A 17,799-nucleotide genomic window follows, 5' to 3' on the forward strand; every position below is an offset into this window, starting at 1 on the left:
CAGGACAACGTCTGCCGGGTCTTCTAGTAAATCTTATAAAATAAAGTCGCTAAGCGTCATTGTACGCCCATCACTTCACACAGAATGCTCCGATTTTAAAAGGGGTTTTTGCATTTTAAATCTTACCTACGTGAGATGGATATTTTCAATATAATTTGAAGGTATGTGTTATAGGGGCGTGGCAAATTGTCAAAATGTAGTAAAAAATCATAAAATTTTTGTTTACATAGCTATAACTAATAAAGGGATGGATGGATTTAAAAAATTCTACTTTGCAGTAAAACTTTGAAATAATTACCTTAGTTCTGCATCAAAAGAAATACTTGATTTCTTTCTTATATCAGCCAAATTGTTTAAACAAAATAACATTTTTACCAAAAAATGCGTGTGTGTGGTTGTTCGCTGTCAACTGTTCGCGCAAATTGCTTTTGAGTGAGGCATGATGCATCACATACGTACATACATAGCATTCGCAGAGTTATTTAACTTCGGGAGTACATTTATATGTATGGATGTATGTATGTATTTTCTTATCATATCAGCTTGACATATCGCACACTAACTACCAATTAGTCAAAAATTGAAAAATGAAAATGTTCAGGAGAGAAGAAAAACGATTTATGTGAAAACGTCTGTAATGTTATACTGAAATCCAGTTTTACAAAGAAGGAGACCTTCATTATAAAATGAACGGACGAAATTTTGTTGTAATTATTTGTTTACGGACAAAATATATAGCAATTTTTAATTATGACTATTTCTAAGAAAACTTACTAATCGTACATTCACAATTATTTCATCAAAAAAGGCTTATTTCACAATAATACAAGCAAATTTACTCTTTACGTATAAAAAGACACAATTCTAATTAATACACAACAAAGTTAAAAGTTTTTTGCAACAAGATAGTCAGAATTTAAAATAATACGCTTTATGCGTAAAAAAAATGTTCACGTGTTCTTAAGCACATTGACACAACTAAAAATAGTACTCATTAGTTGATACAGCGCAAGAGATGCAATCAACACCAAAACTGGAATAACGGTAATTTTCCAGTTAAAGAAGAAAATAATGACAACGAAATTTAAGGGGCAGTTAGAGATGTGTACTGTGAATTGGTTTATGGAAAAAACCGATTTTGAAAAATTTTAAGTTATGACTCTTTTGTAGTTAGTGTGCGATATGTATGTACATTAGGGAGGGTCGATTTGTGTGGACGAAAGTTAACCGATATCGCGCCATCGATTTTTCGATAGGATTTGGGCTCAGGAAAAAAGATCCACTACGCATACTCAAACAAATAATTTTCGAGCCTGCGAAATTTAATTTTTTGACTTTTTTTCGACTTTGATTTTTAAGTTTTTTTCAGACCTACTAAAAAAATGTTCATATGTATACCTTGTCCAGCCTGCGAAATTTCATTTGTTTACTTCTTTTCGACTTTGATTTTTAAGGTTTTGTTCATCACCTACTAAAAAAAGTTTCATTTGATTGTAAAATTTTCATGTATACCCTGTCCGACCCAAAAATGTCCGCTAAAAACGTTGTCGATAAAAGTTTTTTTGAAAAAAAAAGTATAAATAAAAATGTTTTTAGCAGACATCTTTGGGTCGGACAGAGTATACATATGAAAATTTTTTAGTAGGTCATTAAAAAACCTTAAAAATCAAAGTTGAAAAAAGTCAAGAAAAATGAAATTTCACAGGCTCGAAAATTATTTGTTTGGGTATGCGTAGTGGAACTTTTTTTCCTGACCACAAATCCTATCGAAAAATCGATGGTGCGATATCGGTTAATAAATCGACCCAGTCTAAATAAGGGAAAATCACCATGTACGAAAATGAACATAGGGTAACCCTGGAATGTGTTTGTATAATATGGGTATCAAATGAAAGTTGTTAATGAGTAATTTAAAAGGGAGTGGGCCTTAGTTCTGTGGGTGGACGCCTTTTCGAGATATCGCCATAAAGGTGGACCAAGGGTGACTCTATGTGATGATGTGTTTGTACGATATGGGCATCAAATTAAAGGTATTAATGGGGGTTTTAAAAGGGAGAGGCCCTTAGTTGTATATGTGAAGGCGTTTTCGGAATATCGACCAAAATGTGGACCAGGGTGACCCAGAACATCATCTGTACATTGTACATACATATTTATGCGTGTTGCCAAGTTAATGCAACATAAAAATACTCTCGTTAAAAATATTGAACATTTCCTTAAAACTCTTCAACAAATTTTTTTGTATGTTTGCATGTATATGCTAGTATTTGTACACTAAGAAGATTTAATTCTTCAATATATTTTTTACGCTAATTTGTATGTTGATCGTAAAGACAAATTAAATGAGTATCCTATTTTTAATGCTTTTTATGGCAGCCCTAAAGGAGTTATTTTAGAGAGAACAGTTTTCACAAATTTTCTTATTAAAATTTCTATGTGTTAAGTATTTGAAGTCTCACGGCAACCCTATCAGCCCTTGGCATTCTTGCTTGTTTTCCTTTGTGCTACTATTTGCTACTTCTCAAACTGCACTTATGTACTTATTTATAAAACAATAACCTTAGCTGTATCCTATATGAACCTATGTATATACGCACATACATATATATATATGTGGACAACTATGTACTGGAGATTTTGCAAATAAAATTATTATACGGAGAGGCGTGAATCAGAGAAGACGTTCGTTTTTCTTTACTAGTTAACATTTGGCATCCCTTGCGGGGAAAAAAGCCCGCGACCTTTGAAAAGTCATAGGAAAAAATCACGGCCGTATAATTAACTTAAAAAATAAAGGCCTTTCGAACGATTCTTGTGTATATTATACGCAGATTATTCGCAGGTATCTACGTTTTGCTCTACGCAAGCTACGTACATTCAAACAATGCGATAATTGCTGCTCTACACATAACGGATACATACTGTGGAAATATCACGTGATTCTAACTGGATATTTTTATACTTCAACTTGAAGCAATATTTCAGCTCTACGCCGGTATTTTGGTAATTTTTTGCACGTCCACAAAGCGGTACATAGCACCATGAAGACTTTAATAAAGCAACAAACATGTGTTGCAAATTTAATCATGAATTTCATGGCAAATTTACGCAAAACAGCCAAAACCAAGCAAACCAAAGGCTTCTTAATCGGTCGTCGTTCGCTGCTTTGCCAATACTGGGAAAAATATGTAAAGGGGTACGATGACGTATCAAGTGCTGCTGAAGACGCCACAACCAGTGAGCTGGCTCAACCGATTTTGGATGCTTACACTGAAATCGAGCGTATTTACACGGAAACATTAGGAGAGTTGAACGACATGATTGAGGCAGCTACTAATTCTTCTACCATTTCAGAGTCACAGAATGCGACAACAACCACGCCACTTGACGTGCAGTTAAGTCAAAGACTACCACCAATCAAAATCCCACCGTTTGACGGCTCGTTTCTACGTTGGTATCCTTTCAAGGATTTGTTTACATCAATTGTTATCCAAAGTCGAAACCTATCCAACACGCAGCGCTTACAGTACCTAAAGGACAGTCTCACCGGTGAAGCTAAAACCTCATTGGATAATATCGCAACAACAGACGCTAACTTTGCTGTAGCTTGGGAGCTCCTAGAACGCAAGTTTGACAACAAGCGGATCATTATCAATGCACATCTCACCGAAATAATGACACTGACACCAATTCGAAAGGAATCAGCTGCGAGTTTGCGATCATTAATTGACAAAGTCACTGGATCGTTGCGTGCATTGGAACAACTTGGGCGTCCAATTGCACATTGGGACGATTGGTTGATCTACACGGTTGTACACAAATTGGACAGTGCCTCGGTGCGTGCTTGGGAGCTATCTATTTCTGCCAAGAAAACACTCCCAACTTTTGAGGAGTTTTGCCAATACATCGAAAACCAAACCAAATCATTAGAAGTTATGCAAAGTTTTTCGGACTCTAAGCCAAACAGTCTAACATCTAAGGACGATCCGAAATCGAAACAGCCGGGTGTGAGGACGTATCACACCACCACATCAAACTGTCCTTGCTGTGCGGGCAAGCATTACATCCTTTTCTGTACAAGTTTTCGAAACCAAACGCCACAACAGCGCTACAAGGTAGTACAACAGTCGAAACTATGCTCAAACTGCTTACGACCGAATCATAAGTGCCAACAATGCCCTTCAACCGGCCGTTGCCAAAAGTGTAATTTGACTCATCACACAATGCTACATGAGTATTACACGAATACCTCTTCAAATCAGTTCAGCTCTATGCCAGCTAACTCAAACCAACGGCCGATATCTACACACAACGCATCAATCGCCAAGGCGACTGCATATGATATTCCTTCAGTACTACTCGGCACAGCATTAATTGAAGTAAGTTCTGACAGCGGTCACACAATGGTGCTCCGTGCCTTGCTAGATAGCGGAGCCGAAGCAACGTTTATCAGCGAGTACGCTGTAACCCAATTGAGGTTACTAAAGTCGCCGCTGCGCATACCATTAAATGGTGCAAATGGCGAAAGATTGACCACAACGACTGGCTCGGTTGAGTTCACGCTACACTCGACTACATCTACATTTGAAAAGCGTTGCCATGCGCTTGTATTACCACGCGTGGGAAACCCATGTCCATCCGTCAGCAGACCTCCCGAGCAATTCACAACCTTTTGCCAACTTGAGCTTGCTGATCCTAACTTCCATAAGTCTGGAGCTATAGACGTAATTCTAAGTGCAGGTGACTATGCTGCTATCATACTTAACGATATAAAGCATTGTCCCAACTCAAACATAATCGCGCAAAAAACACAATTAGGATGGGTCATCTTTGGTAGATTGCCAACACAAGACAGTCCTTTCCTCAAACCCGCTTATGATTGTTACTCCACTAGTTTAGAGCTTGACGAGCTTATTCGTCGGTTCTGGGAGGAAGAAGAGGTAACGGTTCAACAAACCCTCAACAAAGATGAAACACTTTGCATTGCCATCTTTGAGTCAACCACCCAACGCACTGCAACAGGTCGGTATGTGGTACGACTTCCTGTCAAAAATTAGTCGCATCTCACTGAACTCGCATCAACTCAAGGAGCTGCACTATCCCTTTTGAACACGATGGAACGTCGTTTGCATCGTGATGCTACAGTGCGAAAGTTGTATCATGATTTTATGTCCGAATATTATTCACTTGGTCATATGGAACTCGCTAAGGATGCTACGACAACCGGGCGCGCCAATTATCTCCCCCATCATAGTGTGCTAAAAGACTCCAGAACAACAACTAAGCTACGCGTAGTGTTTAACGCATCCAAGCGCAGTGAGTCAGGACTGTCATTGAACGATTGTCTGTACACCGGTCCAAAATTACAAGGTGATCTCGCCTCTATTGTTTTGAACTGGCGAAGGTACCGTATCGCATTCACAGCGGATATTGAAAAAATGTACAGGCAAATACAGGTTCATGCCGACGACGTTGACCTGCAACGCATTTTATGGAGATTTGACGACCGGGAGCCAGCTTCAACCTTTCGCTTGTTAACGGTTACTTATGACACCAATTGTGCGCCATTCCTTGCGATGAAAGTGCTGCAGACGCTCGCCAAAGACGAAGAACATAGGTTCCCTCTCGCTTGCAACACTCTACGACAAGAATTCTATGTCGACGACGTTCTGTCTGGTGGTGAAACCATAGCTGGCGTCAATCAACTCAGGAGCGAATTACAACAACTTTTGCTAGCTGGAGGATTCAAGCTTCGTAAGTTTAACTCAAATTGTCCTGGCGCTCTTTATGAAATTGACCCTACCGATCGGGAGGAGAAGGGCTCCCATGAGCTTGGTACGGAAACTGAATCCAAGGCACTAAGAATTGTTTGGATGACACACGCTGATAGCTTCACTTACAGCATAAAACTCAACCCTGTCGATCGGCGGGTCACCAAACGAGAATTCCTCTCGGATATCGCTAAGTTATTTGATCCGCTGGGGTTTCTGTCTCCAGTGCTTATCAAAGGGAAAATATTATTTCAACATCTTTGGACCCTTGGAATCGAATGGGATGAGGAATTGCCTATTTCAATCCAAAGCGAATGGGAGTCGCTTCGCAAAGAACTAACAAACTTACGCACTCTAAGAATTCCACACTGGATACACACATCTGGCAATGCCACTGCACTGGAATACCATACATTTGCAGATGCATCGACACAAGCCTTTGCCGCGGTGGTGTACTTAAAGGTGGTTTCGGAACTTGGCATACACATAACACTGCTTATAGCTAAAACTAAAGTAGCACCACTTAAAAGGATGACCATACCAAGGCTTGAACTCTGCGCTGCCCTTCTGGCATCCAAGCTTATCGCGAAGGTTCAGGAAGTACTTAAACTTCAAAAATTCGCCACATATCTTTGGTCCGACTCAACCACGGCACTTGGCTGGATCAGATCCGATCCCGGCAACCTGAAAGAGTTTGTGTGCAACAGGGTAACTCAAATCCATGAAATCACGTCTAATGAACAGTGGAGATATGTGTGCACAGATGACAATCCAGCTGACTGCGCATCGAGGGGAATATCGCCGAATCAGCTAATAAACCATACACTCTGGTGGACTGGTCCACCATGGCTACGCTTACCTGAAGACGGATGGCCACAACTGCATCCAGGAACTCCTAATACACTACCAGAAACTAAATCTGTTAAAGTGCTAAACACGCAACCGGCTGATGTGTCCATTCTCGAAAGGTATTCGGATCTTGATAAGGTGCTTGTTATAACGGCCTGGTGTCAGCGTTTCATTGCTATTACTCTTGGGTGGCCACACTCCACAACACCATACTGCCTATGGACTGAACGCTATGCCGCGCTGAAGTCATGGATCAAACGAGTACAGCAAGAAGAGTATACCATTGAAGTGCGACAGCTACGTGCAAGCAAGAGCATAGAGAAAAAGAGCAAACTGGTTAGCCTAGATCCCTTTCTGGACTCAGAAGGTATATTACGTGTTGGTGGGCGGCTCAAAAACGCTGATTTATCATTAAACGAGCGACACCCAATGATATTACCAAAAAACAGCAGCTTAACTGTTTTACTCATTAAACATGCACACAAACCATTACTCCACGCTGGAACGCAAGCGACACTGAGTCACATCAGACGACGATTCTGGGTGATAAACGGCCGCGATGCAGTCAAAGGTATAATCAGGAATTGCCTGCCTTGTTTCCGACAGTCCTGTAAATCACAGACGCAGCTGATGGGCCAATTACCCGCTCCTAGATGCAATATTTCCGTACCATTTGGGCACACCGGTGTGGATTACGCAGGTCCATTTCATATCCGTACTACCAAGGGGAGAGGGCATCGTGCATACAAAGGATATGTAGTCGTACTGGTCTGTCTAGCAACAAAGGCCTGCCATCTAGAGCTTGTCAGCGACATGACAACCGAAGCATTTATCGCTGCGCTGAACCGATTCATTGCTACGAGGGGACTCTGCACCGACATGTACAGCGATAATGGTACCACCTTCATAGGCGCAAACACCCTTTTGGTCAGCGAACGAAAGGCTCTGCAAGCACAACTTAGAGCAGCTGCATCATACACATCGCGTCGCGAAATTAACTGGCACTTTATACCACCTGCTGCTCCAAACTTTGGGGGGCTTTGGGAGGCGGCGGTGAAAAGCATGAAGGTGCATCTGAAGCGAGTAGTTGGGACCACTACATTGACATTTGAGGAGTTTTACACAGTCTTAAAACAAATCGAGGCCTGTTTGAATTCGCGGCCATTAACTGCCATAACCGACGATCCCAACGAACTCACGGCGTTGACTCCGGGCCACTTTTTAATCGGCAGAGCCTTAACCAGCAACCCAGAGGCGTGTTCGCTCAACGCCAAGATGACTCACGTAAGCAGGTGGAAACAATTAACACAAATGTACCACGATTTCTGGGCACGGTGGTCGAGCGAATATTTACAAGGGCTTCAAGCGAGAAACAAATGGCAGCACCAACAAAGTGAAATAGCCATCGGACAACTCGTGTTGATACGAGATGAACGGTTGCCACCTACGCAATGGCCGTTGGGTAGAATAGTGGATATCCATCCAGGGTCAGACGGCATCGCTCGAGTCGCTACTGTCAAAACAAAATCAACCACCCTTAAACGACCAATCACCAAACTCTCGATCTTACCTATTGCAAATAGTATAGCAGACGGTGGGCGGTCTGTGTTAACATGATTTCGTCCCAGTTTCGGACGAGGTGGGCGGAATGTTAAGTATTTGAAGTCTCACGGCAACCCTATCAGCCCTTGGCATTCTTGCTTGTTTTCCTTTGTGCTACTATTTGCTACTTCTCAAACTGCACTTATGTACTTATTTATAAAACAATAACCTTAGCTGTATCCTATATGAACCTATGTATATACGCACATACATATATATATATGTGGACAACTATGTACTGGAGATTTTGCAAATAAAATTATTATACGGAGAGGCGTGAATCAGAGAAGACGTTCGTTTTTCTTTACTAGTTAACACTATGTAAGTTGTTTAAGCTGTGCTAATAATTTATTTTGTTTTATTTAAAATCAAAACAAAAGTGAGCTTTTTTATAAATTTTTTATCAATATTATTGCAAAGGTAAGTACCATACAGTGCGATTTTCTATATTATTTGGTATAATTTTTCGAAAGGACAAATGAAAGAAAAGAAAGGGAAGTATAGGAGAGGAATTGAACGGAAAGGAAAGAAGAGGAAAGGAAATAAAAGGAGAGGAAATTACAGGGGAGGAAAGGAAGGGAGAAGACAGGACCGGACAGGAAAATGGAAATGAAAGAAAAGGAAAGGAAACGAAAGATAAGGAAATGATAGGAGAAAAAAGGACAAGAAAGTAGAAACAAGAAAAGGATAGGAAAGGAAATGAAAAGAAAGGAAGGAAAGGAAAGAAGGAAAGGAAAGGAAGGGAAAGGAAAAGGAAGGCAAAGAAAGGAAATGCAAAAATGAAAAGAGAAAGAGAAATGAGAGGAAATGAAAACAATTAATTAAGATAATTTGTCCTAAACTTTCATCCATGCAGTTTCATTTTTTAATAATAATTTATTGTTACGATTTAAATAAGTATTTGATCTGAGCTTTTCATAATAAGCAAATAAGATGATAGGAAATTACAGAGGAGGAAAGGAAGGCAGAAGACAAGACCGGACAGCAAACGAAAGGACAGGAAATGAAAGAAAATTATAGGAAACGAAAAAAAGGGAAGGATAGGAGAAAGGAGGAGAAATTAAAGGATAGGAAAGGAAATCAAAAGAAAGGAAGGGAAAGAATGAAAGGAAAGGAAAAAAGGAAAAGAGAAAGGGAAAAGAAAGGAAAGGATATGAATTATCTTTATTTTTTAATTGAACCATTAATTCAAATTACCATTTTTAAACATTGCAACCTGTGTGAAACAAGGTGCGGGTTGCTAGTAATTTAATAAAAAACTAACACTCACAAAAATTTACAAATGTATAAAATAAAATAAAAAATAAAAAAATAAATGTAAGGCGCGATAACCTCCGAAGAGATCTAAGGCCGAGCTTCTCTTCCAATTTGCGTCGTGCTCCTCTTGATTTTCCCTACAAATTGGCCGGACGGGACCTACATGTTTTTTGCCGACTCCGAACGGCATCTGCAAGGCAGATGAGTTTTCACTGAGAGCTTTTCATGGCAGAAATACACCCGGAGCGCTTGCCAAACACTGCCGAGGGGCGACTCCGCTTAGAAAAATTTTCTTCTAATTGAAAAACCTTATTTCTAAAATTTTGATGTTGCTTTGCCCGGGGTGTGAACCCAGGGCATACGGTGTGATAGGTGGAGCACGCTACCATCACACCACGGTAAAATAAAATAATATGTTTTTAACTAGCGAGACAGGCTCATTTGCTTCATACAATTTCTTTTATTTTTTCTCCAACATCAATAACTAAAACAATGAAAGGATGAGAAGAAACGGAAACAAGCGAAAGTAAAGGAAAGGAATAAAAAGGAAACGAAAGGAAGGAAAATTAAGAAAAAAGAAAAGAGAGAAGAGAAGGCAAGGGAAAAGGAAGAAAGGAAACTATGCGCTTTTTACAAGGCGTCATGTTCAAAACATGATTGAAAATAAAAAATATGACCAAAAAACTAATTTCTTTGCTCTGTAAAAACTTGTATCAACAATATTTTTTTAAGAAAATTTTAATTCCAATAACAAAAAGCTCAATCTGACTTATAACATATATTAAACTGAGTTTAAACCACACTACTTATTTGAATACACAAAGCGATTTTTCATTACTCGCTGCTGTACTTCATATTTTTAGCAATTCACAATATAGCTGTCAAAACGGTTTTTTTTGCTCTTGGGAGTCATGATGGATTCCAAACTTAGTTTCAATCTTCATGTTAATGCTACAGTGAATAAAGGCAAAGGAGTTTTTGCATTTGTTAAACGGTGGTCAAAAGAATTTAACGACCCTTAGATAACTAAAGCACTTTTTACAACATTAGTTAGGCCAATATTAGAACACGGCTCAATAATTTGGAATCCGCGTTATCAAGTCCATGCAGGCAGTCTCGAATCAATACAAAAACAGTTTTTACTATTTACGTTAAGAAATTTTCAATGGAACTCCTTATATAATCTTCCACCTTATACTAACCGATTAAAGCTAATCAATCTTCCAACCCTTGTTAGTCGAAGGGAAATGCTTGGTGTAAATTTATGACAAAACTTTTAAATGGATCAATTTCGAGCCCATTCCTTCTGAATGAAGTGAACTTTTGAGTTCCCTCTCGGACATCGAGCCACTTCAAACCTCTTCTGCTGAAACAATGTAGAACAAATTTCACACAAAATGAGCCTTTTCGGCGTTTATGCCAAGATTATAACTCTCACTCAAACACATTTGATAGCTCGGACTCCCTTTTTTCTATAAAAAAGATTATTCTCACCTCTCTTAATAATTAATGTATAATACGTTTGCTTCCATTCCCTTCATGTATTACGCTTGGCTCATGAAATATCTTCTGTAGCGGAGCCCATCAAACACTCGGCAAAAAAAAAAAAAGTTATTATATATGTATATATATAAATTGAACGCGTAAACAGGATTAGCCTGGTTTCTTTGGGTCACTTGAAGGCAGCGCGCTGCCACAACGTTCATTAAAAAAAAAAACAAAAAAACTGTTTTTGCTGAGAGAGGGTTTGGATATAAGTCGAAAATGTTCTTTAAGCCTCTTTTGCAGAACGGCAAGTTAAGTTTTCTAACTCAGAATTAACCTAACATTAGGGGTTAAACTCATACATTTTTGACCAATTTTTAAAATTAGCTTTGAGGTAAAAAAATAACTTGCCGTTCTGCAAGTGGGTCTAAAATACTAAAAATTTTTAAAACCGTGTTTAAAATTTGGACATACTCCACTAGTTAGAAAATTCAAATCCTCGCTTCCTTTTAATATCAAAAAATAAACTCGTTTTTTTATTGTCTTGATTAGCTGTGTTTTTTTTTCAGATGCGATATTTGTGGCAAACGTTTTAAAACAAAATGTGACTTAAATAGACATGAAAGAAGTCATAGCCGCGGAAAGCCCCATAAATGTGATTTTTGTGAAAAGCGGTAAGTTATCATAAAAATCTTCGTCTTAATATATTTCACCAAGTTTTTTCTAACTTTATTTTCTGCCTCTATTAAATAGATTTGCAAAAACTACTAACCTAAGGCAGCATTTGCGTACTCATACCGGTGAAAAACCATATAAATGCAAATACTGCGAACGGTGCTTTGCTACAAAAAGCATACTGAATAAGCATTTCCGTGTACATCTGGGTGATAATATTTACAGATGTGAATCTTGTCCCTTAGCTTTTCGTTTGGCTTCGGAGCTACTGTTACACTCAACTACGCATAAAGACGAAGATCCAGAGACGCGTGAGCGAAATATGGCAGCTTTAAGGGGAGATGAGGCTAAAGAAAGTTAATAGGTAACATGGCATTCATAAACTCCCTGGACTGTGATCTTATATTGAGGTTAATTTCTCCGTAAAGCGCGGAATCCATGGCCGGTATTGTGTTATACTACGATACGTGATCGAAAACAATGAAACGACTCCAAATTGGAGTCTATTGAGGTTGCACTCACAGTAGCTTTAAAATGGCCACGCGCCATCGTAAACTTCATGTTTTTGTTACGAAGGCACTAATTAAAAACCCGATTTGTTTGCTTACAGAAGCGTTGGTGATTAGCCTCTTTATTATATTTTAGAAAATGTATATAATTTCACAAAAATTCTTTTAATACGACTTTTTAGTATCCGACGCGCGTGAACCACTCAAAAATGACTGTTTCGATTTTCTTTAAATTTTTTGTCTACCTCTCGTAGAGCTTTTGAAAGCACGTTAACTTGGTTGTGGTTGCGCTGCGGCGAATGTCATTAAAGCTAGTTCTATTACTATTTATATCCTAAGGGCCGTATTATGCTATGTAGGTTTTAAATATATTTGCATGGTTCCATTACATCATTCCCCTTTGGAAAAGAAGAGTTTGTCAAGGTGATCAATCTTGACCAACTCTTCTTGACCCAGATGATGTAAATTGCCTTGAATGAGCGAATTTATGTATTACTGAATCCATTCCTCGTTTTCGCTCGTTCAAAACACTTGATACAATTAAAAATAAAGTTCACATCTTAAAAGAACTTAAATTTCTACGTTTTAAAGTAGGTTATTATTGCTAGCTACTTATTAAATTTTATGCTAAGGTGAGTAATGTTTAATACTAACTAGTAAAGTTAAGATATATTTTTTGTTGTAAGGTAAATGTTATGTATTTCGTTTTAATGTATGTTTAGAAAAATACTATTTATTTGAAAAAAATATTGATTTTTGTATTCCCAAGCTATTTAGGTGGCCACCGTGGTGTGATGGTAGCGTGCTCCGCCTATCACACCGTATGCCCTGGGTTCAACTCCCGGGCAAAGCAACATCAAAATTTTAGAAATAAGATTTTTCAATTAGAAGAAAATTTTTCTAAGCGGGGTCGCCCCTCGGCAGTGTCTGGCAAGCGCTCCGATTGTATTTCTGCCATGAAAAGCTCTCAGTGAAAACTCATCTGCCTTGCAGATGCCGTTCGGAGTCGGCATAAAACATGTAGGTCCCGTCCGGCCAATTTGTAGGGAAAAATCAAGAGGAGCACGACGCAAATTGGAAGAGAAGCTCGGCCTTAGATCTCTTCGGAGGTTATCGCGCCTTACATTTATTTTTTTTTTTTATTTTTAAGCTATTTAGGTTACAATTTTCGTATCCTATTTTTATGTACTGTCTTTTCTTTGTTCTTTGTTTTATCAAAATATGTTATGTTAACGCCGTCGATTTTTGTTACGACGTGTGGACCCTGGTAAATGCTAGCATGTTTATCGCGAGGTTCTTTTTGTAATAAAACCTTGTCATGAACTTTAACCGATATTGGCTGCGAGTCCCGGTTGTATCCGACTTCGTTTTGAACCTTGTGCTTTTTAACGTATTTTTCCGCGAGTGAGTTTGTTTTTTGAAAACGATATTTTACTTCTTTCGCGTAATTTTCAATATTGTAGATTGGGTCAATTTCATCTTTTTGCATTTCGAGTGGCAAATTTGCTTTTTTTCCGAATATTAATTCATACGGTGTTAGCTTACTATCGAATACAGTGTTTGTCGTTGTATTATGCAAAAAAGTGAAATAACGTAAATAAACGTCCCAATCATCGAAGTTGTCTTTTAAATAAGCCCGTAAATACTCATTGCCTGAGGGATTGCCTGCGGAGCTATTCAAGTTCGGCGGCGAGGAGTTGGTAAGGCGCATGCAGCAGCTTCTTAGCAAAATATGGGCGGACGAAAGCATGCCCGACGGTTGGAATCTAAGTGTTCTTTGCCCAGTCCACAAGAAGGAGGATACTGCAAAATTCACCAACTATCGTGGAATCAGCCTTCTTAATATCGCATATAAGGTCCTTTCAAGTGTATTGTGCGAAAGATTGAAGCCCACCGTGAACCGGCTGATTGGACCTTATCAGTGCGGCTTCAGACCTGGTAAATCTACCATCGACCAGATTTTCACAATGCGCCAAATCTTGGAAAAAACCCGTGAAAAGAGAATCGACACACATCACCTCTTCGTCGACTTTAAAGCCGCCTTCGACAGCACGAAAAGGAGCTGCCTATATGCCGCTATGTCTGAATTTGGTTTCCCCGCAAAACTTATACGGCTGTGCAAAATGACGTTGAGCAACACCATCAGCTCAGTCCGAGCCGTTCGAAACTAAACGAGGTTTCAGACAGGGTGACCCCCTATCGTGCGATTTCTTTAATTTGATGCTGGAGAAAATTATACTAGCTGCAGAACTTAACCGCACTGGAACAATATACTATAAAAGCGTGCAATTACTGGCATATGCTGATGACATTGATATCATCGGCCTAAACACCCGCGCTGTTAGTTCTGCTTACTCCAAGCTGGAAAAAGAAGCGGTAAAGATGGGTTTGATGGTGAATGAGGACAAAACGAAGTACCTGCTGTCATCGAGCAAAGAGTCAGCGCATATGCGCCTTGGCAACCACGCTACTGTTGGCAGCCATAATTTCGAAATAGTAAAAGACTTCGTTTATTTGGGAACCAGCATCAACACTAGCAACAACATCAGCACTGAAATCCAGCGAAGAATCAATCTTGCCAATAAATGCTACTTTGGACTAGGTAGGCAATTGAAAAGTAAAGTCCTCTCTCGGCGAACGAAAATCATACTCTACAAGTCACTTATCGTACCCGTCCTGCTATATGGGGCAGAAGCATGGACCATGACAACAGCAGATGAAGCGGCTTTGGGAGTGTTCGAGAGAAAAGTTCTTCGAAAGATTTATGGACCTCTACGCGTTGAACATGGCGAGTACCGAAGAAGATTTAATGATGAGCTGTACGAGCTATACGCAGACATCAACATAGTCCAGCGAATTAAAACGCAGCGGCTGCGCTGGCTAGGCCATGTTATGCGAATGAAAGATGATGCTCCGGCCAAGAAAGTGTTTCTATCGGAACCCGCCTATGGAAGCAGAGGTAGAGGGCGGCCCCCACTCCGTTGGAAGGACCAGGTGGAAAACGATTTAAACTCCCTTGGTGTGACCAATTGGCGCCGGTTGGCGGAGCGAAGGAGCGACTGGCGCGCCTTGTTGGACGGCCATAACCGTTTAGACGGTTAAGCGCCAATTAAGTAAGTAAGTAAATACTCATTAAAAACTCGGTGGTTTCTTTCAACAGTGCCAACTGTTTCGTGGTGATATGGTGTAGAAAAATTATGTGTAATTTTTAAAAGTTTCGTTAATTCTGAAAATATTTCGTTTTTGAATTCTGTGACAAGGTCGGTTTTTATTGATTTCATAGTGCCGTATATCAAAATAAAACATTCGAAAACGGCAGAAGCGACAGTTTTAGCGCTTTTACCGGGTATTGGTATTGTTACTAAATATTTTGTTAAGTCACATATAATGGTAACTGCGAACTTATTACCATTAATTGACTGAGGTAAGGGTCCTATAGTGTCCATAACGACGATATCGAAAGGCTTGCAGGGAGTTGGCGTAAGTATCATTCTTTCTTTGTCTTTTGGTTTTGCTTTGTTTATCAAACATTTTTCGCAATTTTTTACGAATTTTGCAATTTCACGTGTCATATTCTTCCAATAATATTTAGTACGTAATTTCGCGTATAGTTTTTTGCTTCCAAAATGTCCACCTGTTATGGGATCGTTATGGTAGATTGTGATCAGTTTAAGTTTTTTGTCGTTGTCGGTCACTGTTTCTACGGGGTCAGTCAATATAATTTCTAAATGTTTTAGAATTTTGTTCCCGGTCACTTTTAGATTCGATATCGAAAAATATTTGAAAAAATTATCATTTTTTTGCCATTCTACTTGTTTAATACCGCGTATACTAGCTTCTTTTTCTAGCTTCAAAAGTAATTCATCGAGATGGTATGAAAATTTGTCGTATACTTGTAATTTTATTTCTTCGTCCATGTCTTCATGTTTTTGTTGCTGTTGTTTGTTTTGTTTCGACATTGCCCTAAAATTTGATTTCTTGAGTTTTTAAGTTCATCAATTGAAATTCGAGATAATGCATCTGCACCGACATTAGATTTTCCTTTTATATATTCTATAGTGAAATTGTATTCCGATAGTTCTAGTCTTATGCGTGAAAGTTTTGAAGAGGGTCTTTCATGTTAAACAAATAAACTAAAGGACGATGATCTGATTTTACGTTAAAATGCGTACCATAGACATAGGGTCGAAATTGTTTGATAGCAAAATATATAGCTAAAAGTTCCAGTTCGATTATTGCCTTTTTTGTTCTGCATTATTAAATGATTTTGAAGCAAAACAGATTGGTAAGTCGTTGTCATTGTGATTTTGGCTCAAAATGGCACCGCAACCAATCTTCGACGCATCAACTGTAATAGTAAATTCCTTTGTGAAGTCCGGATATTGCAGTATTTGAGGGGGAATGAGAGATTTGCGGAGTTTTTCAAACACACTTTCACATTGGTCATCCCATTTAAATTCTACTTTCTTTCTGCTCAGTCTGTTCAAAGGTGCTGCTATTGATGCGAAATTGGGTATGAATCTTCTGTAGTAGTTAGCGAATGCAACGAATCTTAATTGCAACTATTTTCGAATCATCCGGTAGCAGTCCTTCGGACGAGCATTTATGCCCTAGAAATGTGACTTCTGAGCGCATGAAATTGCATTTTTTGGGATTTAAACGCAAGTTAAACTTTTTACATGTTTGAAAGACCTTCTCCAAATTGTTGAGGTGGTGAGACTCGCTACACCCTATGACTATTACATCGTCTACGTATAAAAAGGCTTGGATTGGGGAAATACCGGAAAAAGCAATGGACATCATTCGTGAAAACGAGTTAGGCGCGACATTTAAACCGAAGGGTAAAACCTTCCAACGGAAAGCACCACGATCAGTGCTGAAAGAGGTGATGTATCTCGAATCTTTATGTAACGGGATTTGGTGGAAACCTGAGTATAAGTCCAAAATAGAAAAATATTTTGCTCGACCAAGGTTATCTAAAATGTCATCCACGCGTGCTAGCGGGAATTTGTCGGCTATTAGTTTTTTATTAACTGCCCTAAAATCGACACACATGCGGTATTTTTTCTGTACACTTGGGTCTTTTTTGGGTACCAATATTAGCGGGCTGTTATAATTCGAATGACTATGTTCAATCAAATCATTTTGCAGTAAATTGTCAACTTGTCTATTAATTTCTCTGCGCTGTGAATACGGTAATCTGTAATTTTTAATGTAAACTGGTGTTTTGTCCGAAAGTCTAAGTTTTTGTTGGTAAAAGTTATTTAGGGCATCATTCTGTATTGCGAACGAAACCTTAGAGGAACCATTCGCCTCCGAACGATTTCGTCTAGCAATGCTATTATTTATCATTTTCGTTTGGCCTTTACTTTTCTTACTTTATGTCAAAAAGAAAGGCGAAAGCAATTCTCAAATGATATGTTGCCATCGTTTAACACAGTGCAAATACACAGCGATTCATCTCTGAGGCGAAACGAGCGTTCGTTAATTGTTATTTCCTCTATAATTTGAACTAGTACTTTGCCTATTTGTATTACTGTACCTGTAATTATTGTTATTGTATCTAAAATTGTTACCACGGAAGTTACCTCTAAAATTGTTTGCCCGTATTGGTCTAGAGCGAAATGCCAATACTTGTCTCTCTTTTACTT

The 17,799-nt window shown here is 38.9% G+C and overlaps 1 protein-coding gene across 1 annotated transcript in view; it reads left to right on the forward strand.

The window, feature by feature from the left end:
* Positions 1-17,799, forward strand: part of LOC137248422 (zinc finger protein 91-like) — a 194,699-nt gene that overhangs the window by 52,167 nt on the left and 124,733 nt on the right. The window contains exons 7-8 of the mRNA XM_067779360.1: positions 11,534-11,638; positions 11,718-11,995. Coding sequence (XP_067635461.1) covers positions 11,534-11,638; positions 11,718-11,995 — 383 coding nt within the window. The remainder of the gene's footprint in view (positions 1-11,533; positions 11,639-11,717; positions 11,996-17,799) is intronic.

Source organism: Eurosta solidaginis, chromosome 4, assembly GCF_040869045.1.
Source record: "Eurosta solidaginis isolate ZX-2024a chromosome 4, ASM4086904v1, whole genome shotgun sequence".
Taxonomy (NCBI): Eukaryota; Metazoa; Arthropoda; class Insecta; order Diptera; family Tephritidae; genus Eurosta; species Eurosta solidaginis.